This window comes from Myotis davidii, unplaced genomic scaffold (assembly GCF_000327345.1).
Source record: "Myotis davidii unplaced genomic scaffold, ASM32734v1 scaffold847, whole genome shotgun sequence".
Taxonomy (NCBI): domain Eukaryota; kingdom Metazoa; phylum Chordata; class Mammalia; order Chiroptera; family Vespertilionidae; genus Myotis; species Myotis davidii.
Genome location: NW_006298049.1, coordinates 677,438 through 695,019, shown reverse-complemented (window position 1 = coordinate 695,019; position 17,582 = coordinate 677,438). Strand labels below are relative to the sequence as shown.

The 17,582-nt window shown below is 44.3% G+C and overlaps 1 protein-coding gene across 8 annotated transcripts in view; it reads left to right on the top strand.

Annotated features, from left to right (window-relative positions):
- The window catches only part of TRIM9 (tripartite motif containing 9), an 89,882-nt gene extending 74,336 nt beyond the window's left edge, over positions 1-15,546 (top strand). For 4 of the 8 annotated variants that reach the window (XM_006773780.2, XM_006773777.2, XM_006773776.2 and 1 more), the window contains 6 exons: positions 5,942-6,130; positions 8,616-8,657; positions 9,072-9,095; positions 9,904-10,207; positions 12,487-12,649; positions 14,601-15,546. In XM_006773780.2, the coding sequence (XP_006773843.1) occupies positions 5,942-6,130; positions 8,616-8,657; positions 9,072-9,095; positions 9,904-10,207; positions 12,487-12,649; positions 14,601-14,663 (785 nt within the window). In that variant the 3' untranslated portion in view covers positions 14,664-15,546. The remainder of the gene's footprint in view (positions 1-5,941; positions 6,131-8,615; positions 8,658-9,071; positions 9,096-9,903; positions 10,208-12,486; positions 12,650-14,600) is intronic. The other 4 variants (XM_006773779.2, XM_006773783.2, XM_006773781.2 and 1 more) reach the window with 2 other exon arrangements.
- The last annotated feature ends 2,036 nt before the right edge of the window (positions 15,547-17,582 follow it).

Genomic DNA, 17,582 nt, shown 5'->3' with positions numbered 1-17,582 from the left:
AAGGTGTGAGGTGGTCATTTCCAGCATAATATCTGAGCTCCTCCTTCGGGCCTGTCTCTGCGCTTCCTCTAGTCCCCCACCCCCACCCCAGGGAGCGTTCTCCTGGACAGGCCCTCCAACCCATTTGGTACCAGCGGCTGCTGCTCTTGGTTGGCAGAGACAGTTGGCTGCCTGGGAAAGAAAAGGAATGTTGGGGCCGCATTTTGAGACTATGGATAAGGCTGCAAATTCCAGCACCTCAGCAAAGAGGTGTTCAGAGCCCCGAGAGAGTAAGCATTTTCTTAGTTGAATGTCCATAGGAGCCATCTCCCCAACACCTTCCAGTATTGCTTTATCTAATGACAATAAAAGGGTTGGGGTCTTCAAATTACATCTTAGAAACTGCTTTCTAAAAGAGGACAGAGAAGGCATTACTCATAAAGATCAAAATGCCTTTTGCTCCGTTAGTCTCAGCATCACACTACCCCTTCTACTATGAGAGCTCCTCCCACGCATCAAAGGAAATAACCCAGAGAATAGTCAGTGGCGTCGATGGAATGTAGCCCCAGAATGGCCCCCAAGGCATCTGTCCTAAATCTCTTTATAGGTATTTTGTGGTGATTTGGGGCCAGCATAAGTGTTGCACTCTCAGACCCTGATGTCCTGAGATCCCTCCGCCAGAGACATTGCAACCTGTAAGGTGGGGGGATGGGAAACCTCATCTAATCTCAGAAACAACCATAGAGAGTGCCTCAGCCCGCCCAGCCTCTCTGGCCAAAATTCCAAAGAGAGGAGTGATATGTTTGCCTTTCAATCCGTTCACAGAATTATTCTATTTAGAGAAGGAAGATTAATCCTCAGGAAGTACGGAGTTTGGAGACTGATACTAAGTCATCTACACAAACCTCGGTCCCCAGTGAGCCCACTGGTGTGTGCCCCATGCAGCATAAACTTACCTTTTATATATTTCCAACGGCAACAATGGCATTGTCACCTCCCAAATTTTATGCACCAGGAATTGATCCTGCCTGGGTCCCTCTCCTGTCCTGTCACAGTTAAAGGCTTGGATGTGTCCTTTAATCTCTCAGGATTTCAGGTTGTTGTTGTTCTGGGGTCTTTTCAGGTGTTTGTTTGTTTGTTGTTTTTGTCTATAGATTGACAGCAGATGACCTATAATAAGTACCCTCTGTTCCCCCCACTCCCCCCCCAGCCCCCCGTGGCTTCTGCCTTCAAAATTACTCCTGAAAGCTGTTAACTACTTCAGGAAACGCTATGAACAGGTGTAGACAGCTCCTGCCCCCTCAGAGGGTCTTCCTGGGTCTTAGAGATCTGCCTGTGCTACTGAAATTTCAACACTAGTAGGAGACAGCTGACTAGGGATCGCATCAGGAGAAGGATGGTTCACTGTAGGTACTTTTCCTATGCCTCTGTTTTGCTTTTCCTAAAGCCTCTCCCAACATAATTTCGTTAGGAGAACGTGCATTTTCAGGGCAAAATCCTCATGGGAGGTAAATCATTCATGAACAAATTTGGGCGGATTTTATCACGTCCAAGGTGAAAGGCGTGACGACAGGTCTCAGAGCCCAGAAAGGAGAGACATTCGGTTCCTTTTAATTCTGAGAACATGCATGATAACCCAGGGAACTTCCTGAGGTTCTCCATTGGGCCAAATTGGAGCCCAGTATGCAGCTGCCAGACCCTATTTTTTGTTCTGAGGAATGTGCTTTGCAGTTGACACTCTGGGGAGCAGGTTAGTCCTTTGGAACCTCTTTTATCTGTTTGAAACAGGGATTTTTGGTTCTTCTGATGACAGTTCCTTAGAAATAATGCCATGGTATTGTCACTTGGAGTGGAGGAGTTGGGGACAAAGTATGCAGCCGTCCCAGTGGTAGTCAGAGGCTGTTGCATTTGTTCTTATAAAAGGTTTCAAAACAGATTTGTTTCTCACTTCTCAACTGCAATTGATGCCACACTTATGAAAGCTTAAAATACCACCTTCCACTGCAAATTATATGCCAGTGGGCATCACTGTGACTCTGGATGCTTATTAGGCCATTGAAGGAAACTCGGCCTCCTTCATTCATTTCTTTCACTCTTTGAAAATCTCCCCAACAAATGCAAATTCTTTTCCAGCTGGCTTATAATTGAACTGAAACTCACCTTTAATGCTGCTCGCACTGTCCTTAGTGACATTTCTTGCTTTACTGTGCTCTGAAACGCAGCCGTCTCGCTAGGCCAGTGCCCAAGGGCTGCTGAAGTTACCAAGCTGTTCACTAGCAGGCAGGGAGACCACCAGGAATCCACCAGGGCACAGAGGCAGCTGGAGTAGCACACGCTATCAGAAGGATCCCCTGTCAGTTTGCCTTTCCTCTTTGAATTTCAAAAAGTACACCTCCAATACTGTATTTACACCTCCACAATATTCTGTGATGTCCATAGAAATCTTTAGTGCTTTGTATATGTTGGAATCCGTCAAGAAGCTCTACTCCCAGAAGAGTGAAACATTAATCAATACTATGAAACACAGACGTTCTCTAAATTATTCTTTTTCTATGGTCAGCTTTCCTGCCAGTCCATGTTTCCTGGCTGCTTAGTTCTAATACAATATTTGGCACATGGTAGGTGTTCAATAAATGTTAGCTAATAAATCAAAGAAATATACAGTTAGCCAAACAGAGGTACCACCCAGATATTCTTTTTTCACCTCAAACCCAAAAGTCAGTAGGCAATAAGTGAGGTCCACCAGCCAAACTTGCTTTGATAATTCTTGACCCTGCAACCCCAGGTGAGAAGGGAAAGCAGTCCAGACAAGGGCAAGAGGAAAATGATGGTCCGTGTCACAGTTGATGGAAAGTATCTTGACCTATTCCCATTATGAACACAATCCCCATCCCAGTGTCACAGATATGCCTAGAGTGGTCACACCAGTATGCAGCTGCCATACTGTTTTCCATTGCTCTTTACTCTTTTTACTTAGCAGACTGGATCACTGCATGGGATGAAACATGACAGGAATATAAAGCCTTTGAAGGATCTGCTTGTCTTTCTCTAGTAGTCTACATGCTAAAAACCAATGATCATCATCCTGGACATTAGCTATGAACTGAAACATGGCTTTGCACCATGCATTCTGGGGGGAAGATAATCTCATTCCTGTTTGTCTTGACTAATAGAATACTAATGGCTGAGAAGCCTTCTCCAGGTCTCAATATTTGTGATTTGAAAAGGCGGGGGGAGTGAGATGTACATACTTCCTGCATCCCATGCTACAACACAAAATAAATACATGTCTAACTGTGTGTATGCACAGTGTGAGTTATGTGATTCAACCAAACAAGGGAGTGACATACAGTTCCCAATTTTTCTTATTGTCTTTGGTTCATGTCTTTAAACATGTCCAGAAGGGCATGACAAGATTAAAGCTTTGAAAACCTTACCATAGAAGGAAGATCAGAAATAGATTCTACTTATCCCAGAAAAAGGAAAGAACTAAAGGGGATTGGTGACTGCCTCCAAATACTTGAAGACAGTGATCTGTTCTGTGTGGTCCCAGGTAGGAATGCTACAAATGATGACTGGAGCTCCCTAAGAGGCATTTCCAAACCTATATAAGCAATAACTACACACCAATGAGCTGCCCTGAGATGATGAGTCTCTCAATGCAGGGGATTTCAAGGGGGAGTTTGATGATTGCTCCTCAGATGGTTACCACCATGTGTCTTCCCTCTAAGACTCCTGCAACCTAAGATAATATCAAGTGGCATAGATGATCCATAGGCAGCAGAGCAAACATTTGCACTAAGTGCTCATGAGGATGGGCATAAAGACATTCATGTGGAACGTGTTCTCTCTCTCTTGCAATTCATTTGAGATGCTCCTTAGAGAACATGGGGTAAGAGCCCAGCTGGTAGGGTGTGGGTGGCCATAGGTGGGAAAAACTCAAAGACAGAAATGGACGGTTGGATAATGTGGTTATTAAATAATCCTGCCTGAATAGAGGGCATACTTCAAGAATAAGAGGAGTCAAGGAAAACTGGGTCATCAATAAACAGTGGAGCCACATAAAAGGATAGAAAAACAATACTATTTTAGTGTTGAGCTATTAATCCCATGAATAATGATAGCTATCCTCACTCCTCACCCCATGGAGTGGTATCCTAACCAACTTTAATTTTTTTTTTCCTGGTGCTGAGAATAGAAAAGGTAAGTACAATCCATGATGTTCTCATATATGCTCCCAAGGTCTGGATTCAGTACATATCTTTTTACTGATTTTCAGATGATTATTTGGGGCTTCGATATACTCTGAAATTAATTTTACTATATATGCCCTTTCTCTTAATTTTTGAAGCAACAACTATTTTCAATATAATAAATTGTTACCAGAGATTTTTTTCAATAAAAGATCTTTTACTGACAAGAATATACTGTAAATGCCTTTTCTCCCTAAAAGAAGTCCACATCAGTTTGTGGTGCTGTATTGTTGTTTTTCAAATTTTCCCATTAAACTAAAAGACTAATTTCCCCTTGAGATAGTTATAACAGGAATTAATTCTTATTTACTATTTCTGAAGAAAGACATGATCCTGTATGTCAAATCATCCAAACCATATAAAGTTTAGGTGGAGGAAAATTTAAATATATTCTCATTGGGACCATGATGTCTTAGGTCCATAAACAGCAATTCCTTTTCTCTGAGATCTGGTTTATACTTTTCTTTTAAAAAAAATCCCTTCAAGAATAAGTCTAAAGCCTAAAAAGCTAACTTTCTTATTCTAAGTTCAGAAATGAAAATGAGGCGACTCGACAATATTAAAATGAAAACCCACCAAGGCCCCTGTTCAGAGGCCTTCAAGGAAGATCACATTCCACAAACATGCACTCAGTTTTTTGCTTGAACATAATAGCATTTTCACAGGATAAAGGGTGTGTTCAAACCAGGCTCAAGCCAGAAAAATATCTTCAAAAACACCCTCTGGCCATTGAAGTAAAATTACTTTTTCAATGGGAAGGAAGTTCCTTGTTGGTTTTGGACATTGACTCTTACAATCATGCCATGTGTAGTTGCTAAATTATGACAATCAAACTATATTCTAAGAAGGCCCCATTTGGTAAAACATCAATCTCTGCCCAGACCACCCGACTGCAAAGAACCAGTTATTGATTGACAAAAGAGAAAGGAGTGAATTTAGTAATTTAGAGAAACTACCTCACAAGCCCTTCTAAAGCCAGATCAAGTAATTGGTAAGTCCTTTCTCTGGTGCAATAGTGATCTTCACACTAGATCTGAACATATAGACCTTTTTTTGCCACCAATTCACCTCACCATTGCCCACAGTTTGTTTATTATTAGAGAACCAGAGATGTTCAAGGGCATCCCTAGGGTCTGATCATAACTCAGAAACAGAGGTAAGATGCCTTCTGCAATGGTCAGCCCTATTTTCCTCGCCTAGCCGAAGAGCAAGTCTCGAGTGTGCTGGTATAGAAAAATCATCCATTTTGAAATGGAAAAAAATATGTATGGAGAGAAGGGGGAAAGTGTGGAACAGCAGAGAGCTGGTAAAAATCATCACCTCCTAAGTAGAAACCCTTTAAGAGGTAGTTAACTTCGGAACTAGCTGAAGAGGGTGAAATATTAATCTCCTCTTCACTCCTGGGTAAAATTTACCTCTAAAGTTTCTAATTTCAACTCTAAAAATATTTCATTAAAAGGGAACTTTCTCTACCATGAAAATTTGGGGGAAATGAAAACAACTGTATGTGATGTCCTCCGTCTGGTCTTGGGTCCTGACCTGCCTAGAATTCCCTCCCAGCCCAAGCCATTGTGGATTAGGAAGTGCCTGTGACAACAGCGGGCTGGAGGAGGCTTGGCACAGATGCATTGGCGAGGCCGGGCTGGGGGAACTGTGCACGGGCAGGTGGCAGATTTCTGATCTCCAGTTTGCATTGATCTTACATTTAGACACAGATTCAGAAGAACAGACACTCCCTTTTCCAGTGCCTTCGGAAAGATTGCCGCTCCGTAGAATGAGTCCTTTCTCCTCCACCCTAAATCTACAGCCCAGCTTTCCCGGGAGATCCTACTTTGATTTCCGATCCTCACCCCACCAGCTGAGCTTGCATTCCTCCTTACAGTCTCTCAATGCACCGGGTGAGCTGAGCTCCTCTGACCTTTGCTCTTGATTGATCTCTGTGCCTTGAAGGCATCTCTGAAATAGCTGTTTTGTATTTGCCATTCATGTGCGTGGAGCCGGCCATGAGCGAGTCTCGATGTTTGTGGCCTGCTTTGATATGAGGGGCACCATGGAGCTTTGTGGTGGTCTTGTTTGTGTGGTGTGAGGATGCCTTCCCCCCCCCCCCCCCCCCCCGCCCTCTTCTCCCCCCCCCCCCCCCCCGCATCGAGTTGTGGTCAATGTACAATGGCATTAGAAAGCGATGAGTGAAGTTGTTCTTTTTGCACAAGCTGGTACCACCATGGACAGCCTGCTCTGGCATCATATGCAGTGGCATAGCACGGCACAGGAGCTGGCTGAGGGGAGGCCTTAGAGGTTTGTAACCCTGCTGTATCCAGGAAACCAGCTCTGTCTGGGGCACTGGATCAGTGCATCCTGCCTGTAGTGGTCTGATTAAACATAGACTCAAGAGATCTTTATTGAAAAAAATAAGACAAAGCAACACCAACAGCAGAATGCATCATACAAATAAGCAAACCAGAGGGTAGAAAGTAAAAACATTTTCTGCAAAAGCCTGTGCTCACTGGTAGAACAGTTGGGCTCAAGGCTGGGTTTTGGGTTGTTGTTTTTTTCCAAGCAAAGGGGAGGGACCACCACTAGCTGAATTAGAAGCCCTTAACTAGCTTAAGGCCCAAAGATCTGAGTCCTTGAAAAGTCTGGCCTCCCCAGAGGTTTCCCACAGCCAAGCAGGTTGTGATAGGGCTCTAGGCTGACTGCAGGAAAGCTAGACCTGTGCTACCATGCAGTGAACTGTCTAGCAAGTAGAAACTTTAAACATCTACGATGCAGACCTATTTGATCTCTTCAGGACTATATTGTAATCATGGAGACACGTGATGCACATTTCACATTTCCAAAGGTTTCTTTTGTTTCTTATTTTATTCTTTTTGCTCATCCCACATCCTGGAATGAAGAAGACCACAGCATGACAGTGCAAAAAGGATGCAGGGACTTCAAGCTCTCTTTAAAATGACATTTTTCTTTGTGCTTTTACGTTTCTTATTGTTTTTCTGTGCACTACTGGCTTTCAGACATGCTTTGTTATGGAATTCTTTTCACTTGTGTCTAATGTACTGGAATACTGTAATAGTCTCTGTAATGTATATTGTCTCAAGAATAAAATGAAATGTGGGTTTCGGGGTAATTGATGGCTGTTTGCACTGTTCTAGTTGTATCGTTGAATCTTGAATGTTTGACAGTGTGTTTAAAGTAGTGTAAAGAGATTTCACAAAACTTGTTTTGAAAAAGACTTGCACAAAGGCATGATTCATTTAAATGTGTTAAAAGCCCTGTTGAGATTCTACAAATTTATTTCCAAAGCTGGATATGAAATTCGGTTTTAAAACTCCATGTGTTCTCAGGAGAAAATTATTCTTTTGTGGGCAAATTCATTCCAGAATAACCAAAAACAAGTAAGTTCAAAATCTTTAAATTTTGCTTTTAACTTAAGTATTAGTCCTTTCTAAGTTCCCTTCTTAATTCTTCTGAAATTCTTTTAATTCAGTGTATCATCCTTCAATTGTTTTACAAGTTAATATATTAGGGTCTTATAAATTGGAAAAAAATAAATTATCCTCTCTAGGGGATACTCTAGTGCTCATCAAAAACACATTTTCTAAGCAGTCCCTGGCACCACTTTAAATTATAGTTCTCACATCTTTGAACATGTTAATATAAGACTGCTTCCTCCACCCAATGCAACTTCTCATGGGGCAGGTAGGGGTACCAAATCTTAAGGAAAGGGGGTAGTTGGAAAAGTCCCACAGGTGATTCTAAACTATCTCTGAGATCACTCACACCCCCACCATCCACCAATCCCCCTCCTCTTCCTTAGATGCGAAGGATGTAGAAAACAATCTGAGAAGAAGATGAGGCCATTTTTATTATATTTCATTCATGTCATTATTAATAATTATCAGATGTATTTATTAGCATATAGATTACATTTCCCATTTGGTTACATGCGTATCATTTAACTTGGGCCCAGTCACAACAAAGGCCTAACCCGAGCTAGAAGTGCATGGAATAGTGATGTAGAATGGAGTTTTCTCAAGATCCGGCATTTTCTCCCATTTCAATGGGATGAACTTTTCTCATTTCTGAACAGTAATCCTTCTTAATGTGGAAACCTTAGTGGAAACGATTGAATTTGAAGAAGGAGAAAATTTAAGCTGTACAAATTAGAGGAATATTTATTAAATGGGAAAAAAGAGGTACTTCTTATTTCAAAAAAGCAGGAAAGCAATCTTGACTCAGCAAATAAACTAACATAAAAGGGCTTTGGTTTTTCATGAATCAAGCCTCTGGTGACTTTATTCAGCAGGTGCTTTTTAAGTGTAAACAAATAATTATTATCAACGTGGTTGTTGTTTCATAGCTTTGATGTGTAGTATCTCTTTATAGGATGCAATTTTGAGCCACAATCTGCACCTTACTCTCAATTAGGCAAGTATACCTATTGTAATTGTTATCTTTTACCTATGTGATTGGTATGCTCAATTTCCTTCACAAAATAAATGGCAATAGCTTCTTTTATGTCAATAAAATTGTCTAATTGTCATTCAAATACCATTATAATAGCTTCTCAAATATTTAGAAATATGGAAAAGATACCTGTATTTTAATTTTATACCTCAAATAATACTTTTCCTGACCAGTTTTCTTACGTATACATCCGTGCAAAGCACTCTTTATGAACGCTAAGTGTGGGTAAAGATAGACCAACTGTTATGGTGTTCCTAGAGTTTAAAATTGAGCCCTTTTTTGGTATTAGCCTATGAAAAGAGCTATGTTTTCTTATCAATGTCAATTTTGCTTCCTATTTCTCTCCCCCATGCCTTTCACTTGGAATGACAACAGTTGACATTAAAAAGCTGTTGGCAGGTATGAAATAAACTTATTCTGTTACAAATAGTGAAGGCCACAGTGCCTGTGAGGTGGCTCACAGGTTCCATAAGTCAGCAGTGACTTCCCTCTAGAGTGTGTGATCGACAGGCGGCATTTAGAGCTCGGGGCACAGCAATGTGGACAAAGACGTCATTTTATCTGCACCTCGTGTCCCAAATTCCTCCTACAAACTGTATGTTTAAGTTATGAAGGACGCAGCCTGCCTTGTGTCCACATCACAAGCACTCAGGAAAATCCGTTCATGTCTCTGAGAGCTTCGCAGCTTTCTGAGCTTTCACTAGCACTGAGGACATTTTAAAAATGACTAGATTTATGGAGTTCTGCGAAGGAATGTTTCCTGGTTTCACAGTGTGTTTATCCCTCCTCCATCTAGGGCTCTAGATCCTAGCCTCCCTGCCTCAGGGCCACACAGGCATCTTAGCGCATCCCTCTCACCTTATGTCTCTGGTGTACTGTCTGCCAGTCACTGGGTGAAGGGACTTGCACCTTCCAAAATCGATGCCACTCCACTCCCGGATCACCTGGTTGGGAGTGCAGTCTGAGCCAGGTAACCCCTGCTAAATCGGTCGGGTGTCCTTCCATCGGCTTCTGGGCGCTGAGAGTCCCAGCCCCCTGGATGTGGCCCCTGTCAGCTCACTCACGGCCCCTTCTGGCCCCGGACGCCTCCCTCCTGCATGGCAGCATGAACATGGAACACGGCGCCCCTCAGCCACCCAGGAGCCTGGTATGGTGTTGGGCTCACTGGGTCCATCTCGCTAACCCTACTCCTTTCTCTTGTTCCCAGTGGCCTGGTTTGCTTTTGACCCCGGCTCAGCACACTCGGACATCATCTTCTCCAACGACAACCTGACTGTGACCTGCAGCAGCTACGATGACCGGGTGGTACTGGGGAAGACCGGCTTCTCCAAGGGTGTCCACTACTGGGAGATAACTGTGGACCGCTACGACAACCACCCCGACCCTGCCTTTGGCGTGGCTCGCATCGACGTGATGAAGGATGTGATGTTAGGAAAGGACGACAAAGCTTGGGCAATGTATGTGGACAATAACCGGAGCTGGTTCATGCACAACAACTCGCACACCAACAGGTACCCTGCAGCCCCCAAACCAAGCCTTCTTCACGTTGGCTTCTGGTCAAGAACGAGAGCCCAAGTTCAAAGACCTATTAAGTAGACAACATTAAGGAGGCCGAGGTCGGGCAGTAGCGCAGGAGTTCTACTAGTCTTAACTGAGAACATCCTGGTGGGTATTGTGTTTGCTTGTTTGCTCACAGAATGGCAGAGACATAGCTCTTTCCTAGGCCCTTCATTGTAATATTCCACCCGTGGCGGGAAACTGAGAATCCCCATGCGCACCCATGACAGGACCACATTCCAGGATTCTAAAATCTAGTCCCACTTCACAGAAAAGCCATTTGGACAAGTTAGTTTTTCTAAACCTCAATTCTTAAATCCACCAAATTAGGATATTAGTATTTTCCCCAAGGTTAAATGGGATGTGCCAAAATGCCTACATCAGAGGCATCTGAAAATAGAAGTTATTGTTTCTCTTCTTATGATTATTGCCAATACCACTGCTCAGAAGAGAGGCCAGTTAATAAACTAAATCTTGTGGATGCCAATTTGGATAGCTTTGTACTTGAAGAAGTCCCTTATAATTGTACAGATTCAGAGCACCCAGTTTGGTGGGAAAGGAGAACATAGTAATTCCTTGGGTTTTTCTCTACCACCAAAATGTAAGCCCACACTGTAACAGTTTTAACCCCCCACTGTAACCGTTTTCCTAGACTTCCTCTTCATTTGGTTCGTGTCTTCTTCCTCAAATGTATTTTTTATGAATTTCCTAGATAAATATCTTTCATGGACCCTGGTCCTTTTCATTCACAATGATTTCCCCAGGATACGTTCTCATTGGTGTCTCTGAAAAAAAAAATCGGTCTGATCAAAAGGAAAGTGAGTGAGGCAGTGGTAGGACAGTGGCCTCCACTGTTTCAGCCTTTTCTACATGCTCATCGCAGCCCCTTCTCTAGCCAGGGTCTCCCAGGGCCTCCAATGCCTGTTCCCTTGGATGTTTTCTTACACCTCATGCTGGTGTGTATTACTCACTACCTCTCCAAGTGAGCACGCATACCATTTCAGCCTGCTGTCCAACCCGATTAGGTGCAGCTGAGTAGTTTTCTTCAGTGATCTACATTTTGGGGGAACCCTCTGTCACTGGATCTCTGAATCCACCACCCACGGACCATGCTTCCCTTTCCCTTTTAGCTTCTTTATTTTAAAGTGAAGGGGTGAATAATGACCACTGTCACACTATGCACAGAAACACATTCTTAAAGCTGAACACGCCTGCTTGCATGCAAATTCGTGTCACTTGTGCTGTCACTGTTGAAGGTGTGAATACAAGACACAATTTATCAACCTGTCTTTTAACAGCCATGTGTAGTCTGTGTTCTGCATGCCAGAGGGAAAGACCAGCACTCTTGCATTTCTGTGCTCTGCCGAGAGGAGGGTGAAATTAAATACTGCCAGACCTCAGCGAGGGGAAGTGGCCAAGCTGCTCATCCATGCTAAATGGTGTTTGCAAAACCATCCACTGAAGCATAAGACCCAGTTCACTGTGAAATGACATTTGAGTTCAGATTCTTTAAACTCACTCCGTCTCCTACAGGCGAGAGCGCCCTTCTTCGATGTTGCCACTTTCTAGAGAGCCTCCAACTTCTCAATGCAGACTCAACATGCCAAAAATGACCATCTTTCTGGAATGAGTTTTTTCTATTTAATAGGGAGCCTAAGGCCCCAAATCCAATTTTTCATGCATATGTTTAAATTTGGCTTAAATTCTTCTCTATTTTGATTTTTAAATTAAGTCCCTCTCAATTAAATGATGTTGAATCCACACCTCTGTGCAGAGTGTCGGACACAGCTGTGGGCAGAACTCAGAGGGCCCAACGGCTACTCTCTTTCATAGTCTTCGATGCTTCGAGTCTCGGTGGTGGTGACCCTGTGTGAGTGAGGTCACTCCAGCAACAGCAGGGCGGCGCTGTTGAACCCATCCGTACTCAGCACAGGCCACACTTCCCCAAGGGCGTGAAAATTGGTTTGGGGGAGTAAGCAAAAAACCCTTCCCTTTTAATATATAAAACACAGATATGCGTCCACACATAAATAAAAACACAGTGTATCTGTGATATTAACAGTTCGTGTAAAGAGGAGCGATTAAAGAGGAGGGGCCTGTTTTAAAAGGCTCCCGGGAGGGAGGAGACGCTACTTGTAAGCAAGTCAAGGAACACTTAACCATACAAATGGGGAGCTCCCAGCATGATGGCAGGCCGGGGAAACCCAACTGCTTTTTGTTGTTGTTTTCACAGAACTGAGGGAGGGATCGCGAAAGGGGCCACCATCGGGGTCCTCCTCGACTTAAACAGGAAAACCTTGACATTTTTTGTGAACGACGAACAGCAAGGGCCCATTGCCTTCGAGAACATGGAGGGCCTCTTCTTCCCGGCAGTGAGCCTGAACAGGAACGTGCAGGTCAGCACCGCGCCGTGAGTGCAGACGCGGCTTCTGCTCGCTCTGCTTCTGGGCTGCCCATGGGCGGGCAAGTCCACCCCCGAGAGAGGGAAGCTGACCACGTCAGGTCCAGACGCAGACAGGCAGGAAAGGAGGAGGAAAAGGGGTCAACATTGACAACTGACATGCTCCGGAGCCAACCTAAGCCCCTTCGTTCTACTTGGACACAGTCTAGTAACAGCAAGTGGGAAACCGGAATTCTATTCGTGGTTTGCTAATGATTGTCCCTCTGAGCCCTGGTTTCATCTTTAGTGGAAATGAAACTCCTGGGCCAGCTGGCACAAAAACAAGTGCCTCGCGCAGTTCCATCAGTGCCCAAGAGAGGGTGTAAGACTGGACTATTAGCATCATTATCAGAAATTTTGAGCATCTTCTCTGCACTCTTACTTGATTTATGGGGATGGACAACAGTCCCTGCCCAAAAGTAGTTATTTCCGATTTATTGTGAATAGAAAAACAACAGATCCTTCTCATTCGTTCATTCAACAAATATCTGTTGAGTGTCTTTACTATGTGAGGCACTATTATAAGTATTGTTCATCAGCAAAAACAAAACAGACGAAAATCTTGCCCTCATAGAGCTCACATTCTAGTTGTAGGAGACAGACAACAAGTAAGCACAGTTACCATGTTCATTACAGAGTGTGTGCGAAGGCAGCAAGTGAGAGGGAGCAAAGACCAAAGGAGGGGAAGGGGATCAAGAGTGCTGGGGTTGGAGGGTGTTGCGGTCTTAACCAGGGTGGTCAGTCACAGGTGAGCTGAGCCCTGAAGCGGGTGAGGGAGGGAGCTGTGTGGGGCTTTCCAGGCAGAGGGAACAGCCAGAGCAAAGCTTCTAAGGCCTGAGGGGCCTCACCCAGACAAGAAAAGGCCACGGGGGCTGGAGCAGTGGGAGAAATGATCAGGAAGGGGTGGGCCGGGCCAGCCACCGCTAGGACTTGGGCTTTCATTTCCCTCTTGAGCTGGAACTCTCATTGTCAGTGTGAATCTCACTCAGCAAATGGCTACCTTAAGATAGGGCTTGAGAATCAAAACACTGCAGATAATTTTTGCTCTACTCAGAGCCATAATCTTGGGAGCTACTTAAAGAATCCAGTGTTGTCTATCAGGATGTACAGTAGAAGTGATGCCAGCCCAGTGACCTCTGCCCTCCTCTCTTCCTGCAACTAGCTGAGTTTTTCTGGGAGGCTGAAATCTAATCTATCAAGCTCAGCCTCTACATTGGTAAAAGGAAACCATAAAATACCCTAGAAGTGAGCCTGGGAAAACCTCATTCAAAGTTTTCCACAGTTTTAGCTGCTCTGAGTATCTTTAGATCAAGACTCTTGGGCTGGGGAAGACGAGGCCACGAACGGGAACGATGGCGGTGCTGTGCGAAGTGGATCTAGCCTTGTCCATGGCGGTATGAGGTTGGACAGAAATCAGTGAAACAGCATTAAGTGCCCATATTTCTTCACACCCGACAATCATCTATGCAACTCCCAAAGGAAAGGCTTATCCTCATTGGAATAACTAGTGGGCAAGTAATAAAGGAAGGGTTGTCTGCTTATCTGTTCTCTAACCATGGGCTTGGCAATGATCACTACCATGTGGCCAACAGGCTTTGCTACCTGCAGATCAATGCCTGGGTTTTTAGTCATAAGAAACACAACCTCTCCAGAATCTTAACATGAGGACCATAGTATCAAATGTCTCCAGGATCTGGGAGCCCACCATGATGACCAGGTTCCTAGCACAGGCTGGATTCTACTACAATTCTCTTCAACGTGTTCTAGGGTACGGGTTAAAGAAGAGTGGCCAGATCCCTTTTGAATTAGGAACACACCCACTGTGCCCGGGGAAGGAGGGTGCAGGGGGCGGGGGGCGGGGGCAGGGTCCTGCCTGTGCCTCCAGGACTCACAGTCTCTTCCCCCAGGTCACACTGCACACCGGGCTCCCCGTCCCTGACTTCTACTCCAGCAGAGCATCAATAGCCTAAGGATGGGCTGTGGAAGCGCCAGCTGCCTACTCTTCCCTCCACCTGAGAAGCAACTACAAGGAGCTCAGCCAGAGTGTGGTGGGATGCCAGAGAGCTGGAAGGAGAGGGAGAAGGAGGAGAGCAAAGCTGGTCCTCTATGCTCGTTACACCCCACAGCTCCGCCCCTTCCCTTCCAACCTCTCTCTTGCTGTAATGCCTGCGTTCGCTCCCATGTTCAGCAATTCCAACCAGCGAAGGACCCAGACGGCCCACGTGTCGCTTCGTTTCCTCTCTCCGATTTTGCTTTTAGTTAACTTCATTTTTATGTAGGTGAGTGACATTGTGTTTCCCTGCTGGTCGTGTTATCAGTGACACATGGAACTGGCCCTGCCAAGAGGAAATTCCCCTGATAACTTGTTTTCTTAAGCTTTCTGTCAGAGGTTGTAGGGAGAGATAGGGAAGAAGGAGCTGAATTTGGAGCCTGCAGTTTACCTCCTAGAATGTCCTTGCCCTGCTACCCCTCGTGCAGTGTTCGCTCCGCATAGCTGATCTTTGAGGGGTGGACAGAGTGAAGGCAGCCTTGAAAAGTTTTCCTATCCATTCAAGCACAAAAGGATCAGCTACACAGCTACATCGTGGGTAGGGCCGTTAGGATAGCTGGGTCATTAGGACAGGCCAGAACCCTGGTCATTGAATGAAAACGGAAAGTCTCCAGACATAAGCAGACCAGGGCACTTAACACTTTGGTTCATTTCTTTAACACATGTTTTTGATTGAGAGCCTACGATGGACCAGGCACTATTCTAGACACAGGAGACTGGTGAGTACACAGGTGTGGTCTCTGTCCTCCTAGGAGAACAACCCAAAATAAAATGATAGCAAATTGTTACAACTAGAAGGGAAGTAAACAAGGGAGAGAGAGGCTCATTGGCAAGATCTTTCAAACCCTCTGCCACGATGCTAAAAATCCACATAGTTTGGCCATAGCACCAGAAACATCTCCACTAATGCCTTTTCCACCGTGCTGTTTTAATTAGGGCACCTGCTGCCATTCATCACAGAGCCCTTCCTTAGTAGAAATGATGTCAGCATTCTTATTGGTTAATGCTGCAATGATACTAAGCCTTAAAAATGTATGGGGGGTGGGATAGTGGCCAGAGGAGGTGGGCCCGTCCTCAGTAGTGGGAATCTTGGGTTTCGGGCCATCTTATCGCATTCTCAGGATAAACACACTCACCCCACAAACTACTCTCTGTGCCTGTGACAGATGAACAAATCCATCCCCTCTGCTGCCACTACAACCTGCCTTCCTGGAGCTGTTCAAATAATGTTTGGAAGAAAATGAAATTGTATGCAATTGCTATGAGTGATAGCAAAGTAATAATGCTTGTGACTTCTATAGAGGGAGACTGACATGTAGCATCCCCTTCAGATTCTTTAGTTTAACATGACATTTTAGAAAATGTAGGACCTGGAAAGATGTTCTGATTAGTGGTCTACATATTCTCCAGTGAGCCAAGAAATTCACCATGAAAAAAACAACAACAACACACACACAACAAGAATAACAAATAAAAGGGAAGAGGTAGGATGGGAAAGCTAACAAATTAAAGTTTTGGCAAAAAAAAAAGTAACATATGTAAATAGCTACTGGTTTAGTTTTGTGCTTACCTGATTTAGATTAGTTCTCTCAGTTACAGTTTTTCTAGTCACGTGTACCTAATTTATTGAATGGGTGCTATCCTGTTTCTGTCCGTCCTGGTTTCTCTTGGCTACAGAAAACCTCTGTTGCAGGGCAACTCTAGTTTGATATTTGATTTACTCTCCAAATGAGACTCGATGGCTGGGCCGCTGTAGACTCATAGTTACCCTTGTTCTTTATGAAATTCATCCTGCTAATTAGATTTCTAGTGACTTGTAACATGTAGTTTACACAGAACCGCAAGACTAGAAGCTGCTGTACTAGAAAAAAAAATGATCTTTCTGGTGTGCCAATAAATGATTTTTATGCGAGAACATGATATGTGTCTTTAGAATCTCTTATTTTTTTTGCCTATTTGGGACTGACGATTCGCCTTTGTCAAGGCAACATTTCTTCAGTAGAGTGTAATTGGAAAGTCCCCCGGAGCTCTTGAAAGCACCTGTGATTTACCCTGTTCTCCTGGGCGCTGGCACGATCTCCTGGGAGCACACAACTCCTCAGTCTTAACTTCGAGGGAAGCTTTTATTCAGTGGTTCTCAACCTTCCTAATGCCGCGACCCTTTAATACAGTTCCTTGTGTTGTGGTGACCCCCAATTTCATTGTTACAAATTGAACATAATTAAAGCATAGTGATTCATCACAAAAACAGTATGTAATTATATATGTGTTTTCCGATGGTCTTAGGCGACCCCCAAAGGGGTCGCGACCCCCAGGTTGAGAACCGCTGGTTTAGGTGCAGGTGGGGTCTGCTCCAGCCACTGGGGACTGACTTTAAGGAGCTGCTCCTGAAGAAGCCACAGACTCGTACTGCAAAACAGTGTCGCTGACCTTTTCAAGCCTCGTTCCTTCAACATCCCTTTGAATGGTTATGTGGCTAAATAACACAATTGTTTTTGTGTGCATTCGGATGGCTAAGCAATACGGGTGTTTTTAAATCATTACAACGTTATGGATCTCCTTTGCGTTGTTAGTAGCTTCTCAAAATAAACTGCCTTTGTTCTTCATGAAAAGAAAACATCACCTAAAAGTATGTGATCCAGGCGCTTCAGGCAGGTGGTAGCAGCTGCTGCTCTGCCAGGTTCCTGCTCCTTCCTCTTTTCTCATCACCTCTGCCCCTCCCCCAGTGCTTTTTTCTTCCTCTTCTATTGGTCCCACCTCTCCTCTGTATTTTTTCTCTTTTGTTCACTCCCTAATGGGACACTTTGGCTCGTTTTTTTACCCTTTTCATGGTACTAAG